Source organism: Zea mays, chromosome 3 (assembly GCF_902167145.1).
Source record: "Zea mays cultivar B73 chromosome 3, Zm-B73-REFERENCE-NAM-5.0, whole genome shotgun sequence".
Taxonomy (NCBI): domain Eukaryota; kingdom Viridiplantae; phylum Streptophyta; class Magnoliopsida; order Poales; family Poaceae; genus Zea; species Zea mays.
This window is the reverse complement of record NC_050098.1, coordinates 183,845,064-183,861,744: the sequence shown is the minus strand read 5'-3', so window position 1 is coordinate 183,861,744 and position 16,681 is coordinate 183,845,064. Positions and strand designations below refer to the sequence as shown.

The 16,681-nt window shown below is 46.8% G+C and overlaps 1 protein-coding gene across 1 annotated transcript; it reads left to right on the top strand.

Moving 5' to 3' along the window:
• Nucleotides 1–11,464: 11,464 nt before the first annotated feature.
• Nucleotides 11,465–16,413, top strand: shbp1 (sedoheptulose bisphosphatase 1). The gene is made up of 7 exons (NM_001154930.2): nt 11,465–11,777; nt 11,907–12,041; nt 12,134–12,319; nt 12,413–12,494; nt 14,597–14,919; nt 15,031–15,102; nt 15,761–16,413. The coding sequence occupies exons 1-7, from the start codon at nt 11,706–11,708 to the stop codon at nt 16,046–16,048; spliced, it is 1,158 nt and encodes a 385-aa protein (NP_001148402.1). The 5' UTR covers nt 11,465–11,705; the 3' UTR covers nt 16,049–16,413.
• Nucleotides 16,414–16,681: the final 268 nt, after the last annotated feature.

The window sequence follows — 16,681 nt, the reverse complement described above, 5'->3', positions numbered from 1 at the left end:
CGAGGGGGAGCGCACTGATGCTGACGCCTCATGTTGACACCGGGACGACCGAGGCCTGGGCCCGGTTGAGACAGAGTGCGCCATGCCTAGCAGGATGTCAATGTCGTCGCGCCACTGCTTCATGGCCCCTGGCGAGGCCGTGGGAGCTAGGAGGGTGGCACAACAACTCTCTGGCTGCGGACAGCGCCCCAGGCGCCGCTCTAGACGTCCTGGACGTTTGCGCGGGAGTGTGCTGCCGCGCAGAGTGCACAGCAGCAGCTGTGAAAGGGAAATGTGCCCTTGGGCCATTTATAAGTATTTTAGTGATATAGTGTCCAACACAATTGCCTAAGTGTAAAAGGTGGACAAAGTACAAATCAAGGATAAAGATATGTTTCTCAGACCTAGTACATTGTTTTATGGACTAATGTATTGTGTCTAAGTGCTTGAAACAGGAAAAATCCAATTGTAAATGTCTTGGCTCGAGCAGCCAAGACTCTGCTGAGTCTGGGAGCACCGGACTGTCCGGTGGTGCACCGGACAGTGTCCGGTGGTTCACCGGACAGTGTCCGGTGCGCCAGGATGGCTCGAGCGAAGTGGCCGCTCTCGGGAATTCACCGGCGACGTACGGCTATAATTCACCGGACTGTCCGGTGTGCACCGAACTGTCCGGTGAGCCAACGGTCGGCCGGGCCAACGGTCGGCCGCGCGATCTGCGCGGGACACGTGGCCGAGCCAACGGCTAGAAGAGGGCACCGGACATGTCCGGTGCGCCAACGGCTCTCAGGCTGTCAACGGTCGACTGCGCCATTTTTGGAAGGAAATCGGGCACCGGACAGTGTCCGGTGTGCACCGGACTGTCCGGTGCGCCAGTCGACAGAAGGCAAGATCAGCCTTCCTAGATTGCTCTCAACGGCTCCTAGCTGCCTTGGGGCTATAAAAGGGACCCCTAGGCGCATGGAGGAGGACACCAAGCATTCCTACAACATTCCTAAGCACCAAGACATCGATTTCGCGCATTCTTTTCATTGTGATAGCATATAGAGCTCTAGTGGAGTTGTGAACTCATTGAGTTGTGTTGCGAGCTCTTGTTGCGACTTGTGTGCGTGTTGACACTCTGGTTCTTGTGTCTTGTGTGTGTTGCTAATCCCTCCCTTGCTCCGTGTTCTTTGTGAATTTCAAGTGTAAGGGCGAGAGGCTCCAAGTTGTGGAGATTCCTCGCAAACGGGATTGAGAAAAAGCAAGCAAAACACCGTGGTATTCAAGTGGGTCTTTGGACCGCTTGAGAGGGGTTGATTGCAACCCTCGTCCGTTGGGACGCCACAACGTGGAGTAGGCAAGCGTTGGTCTTGGCCGAACCACGGGATAACCACCGTGCCATCTCTGTGATTGATCCTTATTGGTTATTGTGTTTTGTTGAGGATTCCTATCTAGCCACTTGGCAATTATTGTGCTAACGATTAACCAAGTTTTGTGGCTTAAGTTTTCAAGTTTCACAGGATCACCTATTCACCCCCCCCCTCTAGGTGCTCTCAATTGGTATCAGAGTCGTTCTCTTCACAAAGGGACTAACCGCCCGAAGAGATGGATCCTAAGGGGAAGGGTATCGTGATCAACGATAAAGAGAAGGAGTCTTTCGTCAACGAGCCAAAGGATGACAAGCCTACCGACTCGGGCTCGGGTCATAGACGAAAAGATGGGAAGAAGAAGAAGACAAGGCGCATTAAGGAGATCGTCTACTACGACGACAGTGATGAGTCCACTTCTTCCCACAAGGACAACGATGACAACGACTACGACAAACGAAAGACGGTTAACTCGAACTTTTCTTTCGATTATTCGCGTATTCCTCAAAGTGCAAATGCTCATTTATTATCTATTCCACTTGGTAAACCTCCTCATTTTGATGGAGAGGACTACGGATTTTGGAGTCACAAAATGCGTAGTCACTTGTTCTCTCTCCATCCTAGTATATGGGAGATTGTAGAGAGTGGAATGCACTTTGATAGTTCGGATAGTCCCATGTTCATTAATGAGCAAATTCATAAGAATGCACAAGCTACTACTGTTCTTCTAGCTTCATTGTGCAGGGATGAATACCACAAAGTGAGCGGCTTGGATAACGCCAAGCAGATCTGGGACACCCTCAAGATTTCTCATGAGGGGAACGACGTCACCTTGCTCACCAAGATGGAGTTGGTGGAGGGCGAGCTTGGACGGTTCGCGATGATAAGGGGCGAGGAGCCGACACAAACATACAACCGGCTCAAGACCCTTATCAACAAAATAAGGAGCTACGGAAGCACGCGATGGACGGACCACGATGTCGTCCGGCTGATGCTAAGGTCCTTTACCGTTCTTGATCCTCATTTGGTAAATAATATTCGTGAGAATCCCAGGTACACCAAAATGTCGCCCGAAGAAGTCCTTGGAAAATTCGTTAGCGGGCGGATGATGATCAAGGAGGCGAGGTACGTGGACGACGCCTTGAATGGTTCGATCAACGAACTGCAACCCCTTGCTCTCAAGGCAACAAGAAGCAAGAAGGCGCTACCTAGTAAGGTGGCACAAATTGAGGCAGTCGGACTTAATGATGAAGAGATGGCCCTCATCATCAAAAGATTCAAGACGACACTTAAAGGTCGCAAGGGACAGCCAAGCAAGACCAAAGCCAAGGGGAAGCGCTCATGCTTCAAATGTGGTAAGCTTGGTCATTTTATTGCTAACTGTCTCGACAATGATAGTGATCAGGATCAAGGGATCAAGAGGGAGAAAATGAAGAACTATTAGAAGGCAAAGGGCGAGGCACATCTTGGCAAGGAGTGGGATTCGGATTGCTCTTCGTCTGACTCCGACAATGAAGGACTCGCCGCCACCGCCTTCAACAAGTCATCCCTCTTCCCCAACGAGCGTCACACATGCCTTATGGCAAGGGAGAAGAAGGTATGTACTCGAAACTCTACTTATGATTCTTCAAGTGAGGACGAATCTAGTGATGAAGATGAAATAGATTACTCTAGCTTGTTCAAGGGATTGGATAGAAATAAAATTGATAAAATCAATGAATTGATTGATGCCTTGAATGAAAAGGATAGGCTTTTAGAAAAGCAAGAGGATTTGTTATATGATGAACATGATAAATTTGTAGAGGCACAAAAATCCTATGCTTTAGAAGTTAAAAGAAATGAAATGCTTTTTTATGAACTATCTACTTGTCATGAAACCATTTCTACTTTACAAGGTGTTAACAATGATTTAAATGCTAAATTAGAAGTAGCAAATAAATCTAATTCTTGTGTAGAACATGTTATAATTTGTACTAGGTGTAAGGATTTTGATATTGATGCTTGTAGTAAACACCTAGTTGCAATTTCTAGATTAAATGATGAAGTAGCTAGTCTTAATGACCAACTTAAGACTAGCAAAAGTGATTTCGATAAGCTAAAATTTGCAAGGGATGCCTACACGATTGGTAGACACCCCTCAATTAAGGATGGACTTGGCTTCAAGAGGGAAGCCAAGGACTTAACAAGCCATAAGGCTCCCATCTCCACCAAGGAGAAAGGGAAGGCCCCTATGGCTATTAGTGCTAAAAAGAACCATGCTTTTTATGTATCATGACAAGAGACAATATAGAAATGCTTATAGGAGTTATAATGCATATGATGCTTTTGATTCTCATGCCATGTTTGCTTCTAGTTCTTCCTATGTGCATGATAGAAATGTTGGTAGGAAAAATGTTGTTCATAATATGCCTAGGAGAAATGTTGCTAATGTTCCTAGGAAAGTTAATGAACCATCTACAATATATCATGCTTTAAATGCTTCCTTTGCTATTTGTAGAAAGGATAGGAAGATAGTTGCTAGGAAATTAGGGGCAAAATGCAAGGGTGATAAAACTTGCATTTGGGTCCCTAAGACAATTGTGACTAACCTTGTAGGACCCAACAAGAGTTGGGTACCTAAGACCCAAGCCTAAATTTGCCTTGCAGGTTTATGCATCCGGGGGTTCAAGCTGGATTATCGACAGCGGATGCACAAACCATATGACGGGGGAGAAGAAGATGTTCACCTCCTACGTCAAGAATAAGGATTCCCAAGATTCAATCATATTCGGTGATGGGAACCAAGGCAAGGTGAAAGGCTTAGGCAAGATTGCAATATCAAATGAACACTCTATCTCTAATGTGTTTTTAGTTGAGTCTCTTGGATATAATTTACTATCTGTTAGTCAATTATGTAATATGGGATATAATTGTCTATTTACAAATGTAGATGTTTCTGTCTTTAGAAGACGTGATGGTTCACTAGCTTTTAAGGGTGTACTAGACGACAAACTTTATTTAGTTGATTTTGCAAAAGAGGGGGCCAGTCTAGATGCATGCTTAATGGCTAAGACTTGCATGGGCTGGTTGTGGCATCGCCGCTTAGCACATGTGGGGATGAAGAACCTCCACAAGCTTCTAAAGGGAGAACACGTGATAGGTCTAACCAATGTACATTTCGAAAAAAGATAGACCTTGTGCAGCTTGTCAAGCAGGTAAACAGGTGGGAGGAGCTCATCACAGCAAGAATGTGATGACCACTTCAAGACCTCTGGAGCTGATGCATATGGACCTCTTCGGACCCGTCGCCTATCTAAGCATAGGAGGAAGTAAGTATGGTCTAGTTATTGTTGATGACTTTTCTCGCTTCACTTGGGTGTTCTTTTTGCAGGATAAGTCTGAAACCCAAGGGACCCTCAAGCGCTTCCTCAGGAGAGCTCAAAATGAGTTTGAGCTCAAGGTGAAGAAGATAAGGAGCGACAACGGGTCCGAATTCAAGAATCTTCAAGTGGAGGAGTTCCTTGAGGAGGAGGGGATCAAGCACGAGTTCTCCGCTCCCTACACACCTCAGCAAAATGGTGTGGTAGAGAGGAAGAACAGGACGCTCATAGATATGGCGAGGACTATGCTTGGAGAGTTCAAGACCCCCGAGCGTTTTTGGTCGGAAGCCGTGAACACGGCTTGCCACGCCATCAACAGGGTCTACCTTCACCGCCTCCTCAAGAAGACGTCGTATGAGCTGCTAACCGGTAACAAACCCAATGTATCGTACTTTCGTGTTTTTGGGAGTAAATGCTACATTCTAGTGAAGAAGGGTAGGAATTCCAAATTTGCTCCCAAAGCTGTAGAAGGGTTTTTATTAGGTTATGATTCAAATACAAAGGCATATAGGGTCTTCAACAAATCATCGGGTTTGGTTGAAGTCTCTAGCGACGTTGTATTTGATGAAACTAATGGCTCTCCAAGAGAGCAAGTTGTTGATCTTGATGATGTAGATGAAGAAGATGTTCCAACGGCCGCGATACGCACCATGGCGATTGGAGATGTGCGGCCTCAGGAACAATTGGAGCAAGATCAACCGTCTTCCTCAACTATGGTGCATCCCCCATCCCAAGATGACGAACAGGTACCTCAAGTGGAGGCGCATGATCAAGGGGGAGCACAGGATGATCAAAGTGAAGAAGAAGAAGCACCTCAGGCACCTCCAACCCAAGTTCGAGCGACGATCCAAAGGGATCATCCCGTCGACCAAATATTGGGTGATATTAGCAAGGGAGTAACTACTCGTTCAAGATTAGTTAATTTCTGTGAGCATTACTCCTTTGTCTCTTCTATTGAGCCTTTCAGGGTAGAAGAGGCCTTGCTAGATCTGGACTGGGTGTTGGCCATGCAGGAGGAACTCAACAATTTCAAGCGCAATGAAGTTTGGACACTGGTGCCTCGTCCCAAGCAAAATGTTGTGGGAACCAAGTGGGTGTTCCGCAACAAACAGGACGAGCACGGGGTGGTGACGAAGAACAAGGCTCGACTTGTGGCAAAAGGTTATGCCCAAGTCGCAGGTTTGGACTTTGAGGAGACTTTTGCTCCTGTGGCTAGGCTAGAATCAATTCGTATCTTGCTAGCATGTGCCGCTCACCATTCTTTCAGGTTGTACCAAATGGATGTGAAGAGCGCTTTCCTCAACGGGCCGATCAAGGAGGAGGTGTACGTGGAGCAACCCCCTGGCTTCGAGGATGAACGGTACCCCGACCACGTGTGTAAGCTCTCTAAGGCGCTCTATGGACTTAAGCAAGCCCCAAGAGCATGGTATGAATGCCTTAGAGACTTTTTAATTGCTAATGCTTTCAAGGTTGGGAAAGCCGATCCAACTCTTTTTACTAAGACTTGCGATGGTGATCTTTTTGTGTGCCAAATTTATGTCGATGACATAATATTTGGTTCTACTAATCAAAAGTCTTGTGAAGAGTTTAGCAGGGTTATGACGCAGAAATTCGAGATGTCGATGATGGGCGAGTTGAACTACTTCCTTGGGTTCCAAGTGAAGCAACTCAAGGATGGCACTTTCATCTCCCAAACGAAGTACACGCAAGACTTGCTAAAGCGGTTTGGGATGAAGGACGCCAAGCCCGCAAAGACGCCGATGGGAACTGGTGGACACACCGACCTCAACAAAGGAGGTAAGTCCGTTGATCAAAAAGCATACCGGTCCATGATAGGTTCTTTGCTTTATTTATGTGCTAGTAGACCGGATATTATGCTTAGCGTATGCATGTGTGCTAGATTTCAATCCGATCCTAAGGAGTGTCACTTAGTGGGCATGAAGCGAATTCTTCGATATTTAGTCGCTACGCCTTGCTTCGGGATCTGGTATCCAAAGGGGTCTAACTTTGACTTGATTGGGTACTCAGATTCCGACTATGCTGGATGTAAGGTCGATAGGAAGAGTACATCGGGGACGTGCCAATTCTTAGGAAGGTCCCTGGTGTCGTGGAACTCTAAGAAACAAACTTCTGTTGCCCTATCCACCGCTAAGGCCGAGTACGTTGCCGCAGGACAGTGTTGTGCGCAACTACTTTGGATGAGGCAAACCCTCCGGGACTTTGGCTACAATCTGAGCAAAGTCCCACTCCTATGTGACAATGAGAGTGCTATCCGCATAGCGGAAAATCCTGTTGAGCACAGCCGCACAAAGCACATTGACATCCGGCATCACTTTTTGAGAGACCACCAGCAAAAGGGGGATATCGAAGTGTTTCATGTTAGCTCCGAGAACCAGCTAGCCGATATCTTTACCAAGCCTCTAGATGAGAAGACCTTTTGCAGGCTGCGTAGTGAGCTCAATATCTTAGATTCGCGGAACTTGGATTGAAATGTAGCATACATGTGTTTATGCCTTTGATCATGTTCATTCTGCATGTTGTGGCTTATTGTGGTGCTCAAGTTGTACAAACACTCCCTGGACCTCACAAGTCCTGTTTGCAAGTGATGCACATATTTAGGGGGAGCTGTGCTACAACTTGACCCTTTGAGACTAACCATGTTCTTGAGTTTGGTTGTTTTAGTCTCCAAGGAGAATTGAAAGGGAAAAGGTGGACTTGGACCATGCAAGACTTCCACTGCACTCCGATGAAACGAGTAACTTTTCCAAAATCATCTTTATACTCTTATTGCCTTTGTGTTCTTATTTGAAGATTTTGGTGAGGCAATGGGGTTAAAGGGCTAAGATTGATCCCGTTTTGGTGCTTGATGCCAAAGGGGGAGAAAATAAAGGCCAAAGCGATAAATGGATCAGTTACCACTTGAGAAATTTTGAAAATAGTAGAATAGAGCTTTTGGTTTGTCAAAACTTTTTATTGTCTCTCTTGTGTCAAAAGATGGCTTCTTGTGGGGAGAAGTGTTGATTATGAAAAAAAGGGGAGTTTTTGAAATCTTGAATCAATTTCTCTTGGAATAACTCTCTTTATGTCTTAACATGTGTGGTTGACTTAGAGATAGAAATTTGAGTTTGATTTGCAAAAACAAACCAAGTGGTGGCAAAGAGTGATCCATATATGTCAAATTTGAATCAAAACAATTTGAGTTCTTATTTGAATTGATTTTGTACTTGTTCTACTTGCTTTATGTTGTGTTGGCATAAATCACCAAAAAGAGGGAGATTGAAAGGGAAATGTGCCCTTGGGCCATTTCTAAGTATTTTGGTGATTTAGTGTCCAACACAAGTGCCTAAGTGTAAAAGGTGGACAAAGTACAAATCAAGGATAAAGGTATGTTTCTCAGACCTAGTACATTGTTTTATGGACTAATGTATTGTGTCTAAGTGCTTGAAACAGGAAAAATCCAATTGTAAATGTCTTGGCTCGAGCAGCCAAGACTCTGCTGGGTCTGGGAGCACCGGACTGTCCGGTGGTGCACCGGACAGTGTCCGGTGCGCCAGGATGGCTCGAGCGAAGTGACCGCTCTCGGGAATTCATCGGCGACGTACGGCTATAATTCACCGGACTGTCCGGTGTGCACCGGACTGTCCGGTGAGCCAACGGTCGGCCGGGCCAACGGTCGGCCGCGCGATCTGCACGGGACACGTGGCCGAGCCAACGGCTAGAAGAGGGCACCGGACTGTCCGGTGTGCACCGGACATGTCCGGTGCGCCAACGGCTCTCAGGCTGTCAACGGTCGACTGCGCCATTTTTGGAAGGAAATCGGGCACCGGACAGTGTCCGGTGTGCACCGGACTGTCCGGTGCGCCAGTCGACAGAAGGCAAGATCAGCCTTCCCAGATTGCTCTCAACGGCTCCTAGCTGCCTTGGGGCTATAAAAGGGACCCCTAGGCGCATGGAGGAGGACACCAAGCATTCCTACAACATTCCTAAGCACCAAGACATCGATTTCGCGCATTCTTTTCATTGTGATAGCATATAGAGCTCTAGTGGAGTTGTGAACTCATTGAGTTGTGTTGCGAGCTCTTGTTGCGACTTGTGTGCGTGTTGACACTCTGGTTCTTGTGTCTTGTGTGTGTTGCTAATCCCTCCCTTGCTCCGTGTTCTTTGTGAATTTCAAGTGTAAGGGCGAGAGGCTCCAAGTTGTGGAGATTCCTCGCAAACGGGATTGAGAAAAAGCAAGCAAAACACCGTGGTATTCAAGTGGGTCTTTGGACCGCTTGAGAGGGGTTGATTGCAACCCTCGTCCGTTGGGACGCCACAACGTGGAGTAGGCAAGCGTTGGTCTTGGCCGAACCACGGGATAACCACCGTGCCATCTTTGTGATTGATCCTTATTGGTTATTGTGTTTTGTTGAGGATTCCTATCTAGCCACTTGGCAATTATTGTGCTAACGATTAACCAAGTTTTGTGGCTTAAGTTTTCAAGTTTCACAGGATCACCTATTCACCCCCCCCCTCTAGGTGCTCTCAAGCTGCACCAGGTGCAGGGAGGTTGGTGGCCCGCGGTGTGGAAGAGGTTGCCGCCTCCTCCACCATGAAGTCCTCGGGCATGAAATCATGGTGCTCGACGATGTAAACCAAGGCGTCGAGCAGGAAAACAAGCAAAAACCTAAAGCCTAAGCCCCTACCTGGCGCGCCAAATGTTGGAGAGGGAATTCTCCGGCCGGGTGGCGGAACGCACCCGCCCTAAATCCTAAGATGAGGAGGGGCCTAAGCGTTTTGCCTGCTAGATGGAACCGGGAAGAACAAAAGAACACACAAGGATTTAGAGTGGTTCAAGCCGCCGGAGCGTAATACCCTACTCCATTGTGTGATGTATTGAGCTTGAGAGGTTGTATGAACTTGTGAGTTTGAGTGAGTGTGTGAGCCTAAGTTGGGTCTCCCTTGTAACGTCGTGTGCCCTCCCTTTTATAGCTCAAGGGGACACGTACAAGGGTGCTGAGCCCCGACATGTGGGCCCAGGGGCAAAACGGAGGAAATATATATAGAAGTATCCAATGCCAGTGTCACCCAGAAGATCTCCGAGCGCCATAATGTCCATAGTCCATATAGTATTAATATCTCGCGGTTGCTTCCTCGGTAACGCGCGAGCCATGATGAGCACAGTGTATGCCGTAGCACGGGCGTACTGCCTGCCATCAGAATGGACAGGCACGCCGCCTGCAGGATGGCCTGGTCGCCGCCCGTCAGCAGAGTGGATAGGGCACATTAAATGCTGAGGCGGCACATCGCCTGCCAGTGGAGTGGACAGGGCTCATTTAATGCTGAGGCGGCACATCGCCTGCCAGTGGAATGGACAGGCGACGCGCCTTATCCGCATTAAATGCAGAGGCCGCGCGGCCTAGTGGCCTTACGTCAGGCTCCGCCCGCTGGCTTACGTCACGCGCAGTAGACCACATGGCAACATCGGGTCTCCGCCTGAGCGGGGAGCAGAGGCGTATGCGGTATTGTTCGGACACGTGTCGGCTCCGGACCTCCGTCTGGCCTTGATTAAGGTCCGGGTACTCTTTGTCCACGAACCTCGGGACCCTGTTGTGAGTGGCCCAGACCCTGCACAGGAGGGTCCGGGACCCGTCCCAGGGGTCCGGGCACGCCTGTGGAGGTTCTGGACCTTACCCGGAGGTCCGGTCCGTACGCACAGGGGTCTGGTACTTTCCCATGGGGGTTCGAACCCACTGCTGATGCCTTGGAGCATATCGTCTTTTCTGGCCACGTGGCGACTCCGGAGCCATCCGCGTGGTCGGGTCGGGTGTTGTTCATCACGCAACTAGAGATAGCCGCGTGGGCACCGTATCTTCATGCTGTAGTAAGGGGTACCCCTGTTTCAGAGTACCGACATGAACGATAGGTGGAGATCGTGGGTGCAATTTATGGTGTAAACTATTGTGGGTGATTCACCATCCTAGAGTGATGAAGAATCAACATGCAGGGAGTGCTTGATCCTTGCGCTGATCAAGAGGAGCCACACCCTTGCGCGGTTGCTCCAAAAAAGACTAGTGGAAAGCGTCGACTTTCTGATACCTCAGAAAAACATCGTCGTGTTCCTAACACTTCATTTACTTTGAATATTTACTATTGTATAATTAACTTCTTATATTTAGATTACTAGAATTGTCAAGTTAGAATAAGGTTAGAACTTAAGGTGCTAAGCTTATATGTGAATGGTAGAAAATATTATTGGGCACAATGTGGCAAGTGAGCTATTTGATAGAATTTAATTATTGCGAAAAAGTTTATCGTTTAATTTATATTTTTCTCTTGAGTATCTTGATCGGCCAGAAACATAGCATTGTAAAGTATATTTGAAGCTCTCCAATATGGTTAAAATTGAAAAAAAAAATTGCACAACTAGGCGTATCCAGTGAGAAAAGGCCTTGCCACTCTACGTATCTGATGTTGTTAATAATTTCAGAAGTCGTCGTATATACCATGGGGTGTTTAATTGTCGTATATACGATGGGATGCTTAATTGTCGTATATACGATGGTATGATGAAACAACTGACTTAAACATCACACTGAACAATTTCAGAAAACGATCCATGCCGTCGTATATATACGACAACAAAATACCAGAAGCAAACCTCCCAGACCCAAGGGGAAATAAACGGGCCTGCTTCTGGTCGCTAGCTTGGGGGCGCTGGAGCTGCAGTGCGTAGGCCCGTCCGATCCGTGGCTCGTCTCGGCATGGCCACACAAACCACGAACGGTCGTCGTGCACCGCAGCGCGGCCCCCCCGTTCTATCTTCTCCAGCTCCAAATGGCGCCATCGCGGCGGCCGGGTTATCTTGTCCAGACGTGCATCATATCCTCCGTGTGATCCATTCATCCCCGCGCCGTGCTAGCTTGCTAGTTGCAAGCACCAGCCGACCACCAAACGGTAGCGCACGCGGACAATTTAACAGCATCAGGTTTAGGCCCTGCTGCCGTCGTCGAGCGCCCGGGCCACCGCACACCTGAAAGCAATGGAGATCGTCGCCACGCGCTCCCCGGCTTGCTGCGCCGCCGTGTCCTTCTCCCAGTCGTACAGGCCCAAGGTACGTACGGCACCTTCATATCTCGTGACTACTGTACGTAAGCGGAAAGTAGCAGCAGCTCGTCGCGCACACGTGCAGAAGCCTTAAGTTTGCTGATGATGTTGATGACTGGCGCCACACGTGCGGCAGGCGTCCAGGCCGCCGACCACGTTCTACGGCGAGTCGGTGCGGGTGAACACAGCGCGGCCGCTCTCGGCGAGGAGGCAGTCCAAGGCGGCCAGCCGCGCGGCCCTCAGTGCCCGGTGCGAGATCGGAGACAGCCTGGTGCGTACGCGTACATAACATCGGCCGTCGTCGAAGAACGAAGCTGACGCCGCTGCCGCGTGCCGGCTCCGGGTTGTGGTGTGGTGTGGCAGGAGGAGTTCCTGACCAAGGCGACGCCGGACAAGAACCTCATCAGGCTGCTCATCTGCATGGGGGAGGCCATGAGGACGATCGCGTTCAAGGTCCGGACGGCGTCCTGCGGCGGCACGGCCTGTGTCAATTCCTTCGGCGACGAGCAGCTGGCCGTCGACATGCTCGCTAACAAGCTCCTCTTTGAGGTGTGGTCTCGCACCGTACCGTACGTCTCTCTCTCACACACACACAACACAACGGTCCTTTTCAATTGGCTCGTGCCTGCTCTGTGCCTGCAGGCTTTGGAGTACTCACATGTGTGTAAGTATGCGTGCTCCGAGGAAGTCCCCGAGCTCCAGGACATGGGTGGCCCAGTCGAAGGTACTGCCATTTCTTCTCTAATCTCTAAAGTAACAAAGAAAAGAGAAAAATCCCATTCAACCCCTAGATATTAGGTACATGTCATGCACCCAATAACAATGAATCATTTCCATTTATCTGCAATACACTAGGATAGGGAGTAAGGGCATGTTTCGAAGTACCCAGTTTTTCATAAACTAGTTTATGAAAACTAAAGTGGTTCCAAATATAATAGTTCATGCCCTAGTTTATAGGAACTGGATTTCCAGTTTTTGAGATGGTTCTAAACACCATCAACCAATTTTTTAGAAATTAATTTGTAGAAATTGTAGATAGAAACTAAATTCTTAAAAACTAGGTTGCTTCCAAACAAAACCTAATTCAATTATTGTACAAATACTCAAGTTTTACTATGTCACATTACTACTACTTTGAAACGACATGTAATGTAACACGTCACATTTTTTTCAGCTCGCATTACTTTTATGTCAGGCATTACTGTAAAAACATATTGTATGTGTATGTTTCTTTTTTCTAATATATGTTGCCACGTTACAATAATAACACATATCATGTCGAGTTTATTGTATTTGCATTCAAAGTGTAATGTGCATATGTCTCGTTTGCTTTTATTTACGTTGCATTTGAAAAAAAAAACATACAAGCTATTTTTGTCGATATTTTATTCAGGTAGCTAATACGTCCACGTACATTGTTTGAACAAATTAGTAGGTTACATCATATTATCTTTTAAAGCGTCACGCACACGTACACTAGAGTATGGCTATGTTTAGAACCATAGAGCTAATAGTTAGCTAGATAATAAATTATTAGTCACGTTGAGTAAGCTAATTAATTAATTAATTATTAGTTGTGAGTTAACTAACAATTAGTTAGGGTTTTAGTGAGGATGTTTAAAACCTGTATAACTAATTTTATCAGCTAACTAATAGCTCTAGAGGTTTTAAACATGGCCTACTCTACACTATATTAATTGTCAATTTGTCATGTTATATTTATGCTCACAAATTATGTCAATGTCCAAAGTTGCAAAATAAAATGATTGATTCATCAAATCTAATACTCTCTCTGTTTCAAATATTTCAAATTATAATTCGTTTGACTTTTTATTGCGTGTCTTATTAAAAAATCATAGTTATTATTATTATTTATTGTGATATTTTTATCATATGATATACTTTAAGTATGACTTTGAAATTTTAATTATTTTGTAAAAAATCAAATAAGACGAGCCAGTCAAATTTGGTTAAAAAAGTCAAACGGATTATAAATTAGGATGGAAAAAGACACGCATGCATTAAGTAGATCTGGAAAAAGATTTTGATATATAATACTTTACAATTTTGCAAAATAGAAAATCAAATATTATATATTCGGCCTGTTACCTCAAGTAATAGATGATATAACCATCTGATTATAATTAAATAAACGATTTAGTGCTTTCAGAGTACTGTAGGTCCTGTTTGACACTTTTTATTTCACAGCTTGTTCACATACTTAAATAGAAGCTATACTAAACAGGACTTTCCTGTAGTAGTTTATCAGTTTACTTACTTGTTAGAAGGAATTAAAAGTAGACAATAAATAGAAGCTGTTTTCCAACCGCTTCTTAGATAAGTTGTTTTTCGATAAACAGCACCTGCGCCAAACAGGACAGCAAAACCTTCCTGTGCAGGAGTACAACGCCACCCCCCCCCCCCCCCCCCCCCCCCCCCCCCACCAAAAAAAAATAAACAGGAAAACGGACATTGTAATTAGAGAGTTGCAGGGCTTCAGTGCAGCGCTACTAGTCGGCAGTATGCCAACATATACTCCATTGTGCATCTTCAGAGCACTGTAGAAATGTAACTGCTAATTAACAGCAGTATGCCTGACCAAATTAGCATGCTGCCTTCCTGTAGTCTAGTTTTAGATGATTTCTGATCACCAAACTGCAACACGTCAAATGTGCCGATGGCTTTCCAAGCCTTCCACCTTGCCGAAACAGGCACACGTTCTTTTGGACCGCGGCTCTGGATATGCAGAAAACCAACACAACCTATATACGAATGAAAGCCTCCGCGATCGATTCCGATCGGCCTGATTTCCGTCACATCTCGCAGGTGGTTTCAGCGTTGCGTTCGACCCCCTCGACGGCTCCAGCATTGTCGACACCAACTTCACCGTCGGAACCATCTTCGGAGTCTGGCCCGGCGACAAGCTGACCGGAGTGACCGGCGGCGACCAGGTCGCTGCCGCGATGGGCATCTACGGCCCTCGCACGACCTACATTGTCGCCCTCAAGGACTGCCCTGGGACGCACGAGTTCCTCCTCCTCGACGAAGGTAAATGGCAGCATGTGAAGGACACCACGACCATTGGGGAAGGGAAGATGTTCTCTCCTGGTAATCTGAGGGCGACATTCGATAACCCTGAGTACGACAAGGTACTCCGTTACTGGCTCCTGTTACTGTCAGTATTTTTTTTTCTTCTTCTTAATATCTGCTACGGCTTTCTGTGCGCGCCTAATCGGTGCTACAAATATATGTATCTTCAGCTCATCAACTACTACGTCAAGGAGAAGTACACATTGCGCTACACTGGAGGAATGGTTCCCGATGTCAACCAGGTACATACGTATATATCACAAAAACTTTAAATAATTCACACCCTTAGGGCTTGTTCGGTTAGCTCTCAATCCATATGGATTGAGTGGGATTGGGTGGGATTAAATCCCAAGCAAGTCAAAGTTCTTCTAAATTTTTTCCAATCCCATTCAATCCATGTATAATAGGAATAACCGAACAAACCCTTAGTAAACCACACAGAAAAATCCCGACACCTCACAACCCGTACGTTCACTCGATCGGATCACTAGCTTAATTAGTAATCAGGAGTAGTACATGTTCCAAAACCAAACAGATCCATATATGATTAACCTGTCATGTCAACTCTCTACACACCTTGCACACCAAAACAGCCAAATTTTCAGAGAGGACGACGGCGCAAACTTTTGAGAAGAAAGAATTTGGTTTGACGTTGCCAGTAAAATGTCTCGGGCTGTAGAGTCACTGCAAGCCCATGCTAGTGAACATTGAGCTCTGTGTACCAGCGTCTGCTTTAAAGCAAGGCCACGCCAAGCAACACAGCAATTCCCTACAGTGACCCCCCAACCTCGCTTTCGCTTTAGGTCTTTTCCTATGCCGCTTTCAGTACACAGAACCTGCGTGAGCACCAGCATATATGCATGCATATGATGCCTGTGAGTATGGTCGATGATGACGCAGATCATAGTGAAGGAGAAGGGCATCTTCACCAACGTGACGTCCCCGACGGCCAAGGCCAAGCTGCGGCTCCTCTTCGAGGTGGCGCCCCTGGGCTTCTTGATGGAGAAGGCCGGCGGGTACAGCAGCGACGGCAAGCAGTCGGTGCTGGACAGGGTGATCAACGAGCTCGACGAGCGGACCCAGGTGGCCTATGGGTCCAAGAACGAGATCATCCGGTTCGAGGAGACCCTCTACGGCTCGTCCAGGCTCGCCGCCAGCGCCACCGCCACCGCCCGCGCCCTTATCTGAATTACTAGAATCCGGGCTCGTAGATGCTGGAGTACACAGTACAGGGAAATTGCCCACTTTTTTCATCAACTTAAGTTTTTAGATTAAACTTTTTTGAAACAATCAGACAGGAGATCTGTCTTATATATTGATGAGGAGAAAGATGCCCAAAGGCAAAAAAAAAAAAGTCGATACAATAACAAGTCCATCAGCTGCTAGAACAGCCTCCCAACCGCAAACCAAAAAACAACCCACGACTAGCATCCTATCTAAGTTGAAGCCAAAAAGTAGTCAAGTGCCTCGCCTGGACCGCCATCCAGACTGTCGCCTCACATTTAATGAGGTTACAATCTACTGGCTACTAGAAAACATGCAATCAAAAGTACTCGTATTTCTTTCCTAATATATTGTCCCGTTGACAAGGATCAGCAACATTCTAAAGCCTTTTTCTATTACAGCCCAACAACATAGCCAATTCTCCCACCAATGCATCAACGTGGGAGATAACTCCTAGCTGGATGGCTTCATAACTCCAGGGTACCTACACATAGAGCACAAGTTAGGGTATGGGGCCAATTTCTAGAAGCTAAACGGCCCAGTCTAAATACAATTTTGAATTGCTTAGCTGAAAAACTTGCTCTTTGGAACGCCCAG

Coding starts and splice junctions, on each gene's coding strand:
- shbp1 (NM_001154930.2), top strand. CDS start 11,706: ATGGAGATCGTCGCCACGCGCTCCCCGGCTTGCTGCGCCGCCGTGTCC. Junction 12,320..12,412: donor CTAACAAGCTCCTCTTTGAG/GTGTGGTCTCGC, acceptor CTGTGCCTGCAG/GCTTTGGAGTACTCACATGT. Junction 14,920..15,030: donor ATAACCCTGAGTACGACAAG/GTACTCCGTTAC, acceptor ATGTATCTTCAG/CTCATCAACTACTACGTCAA.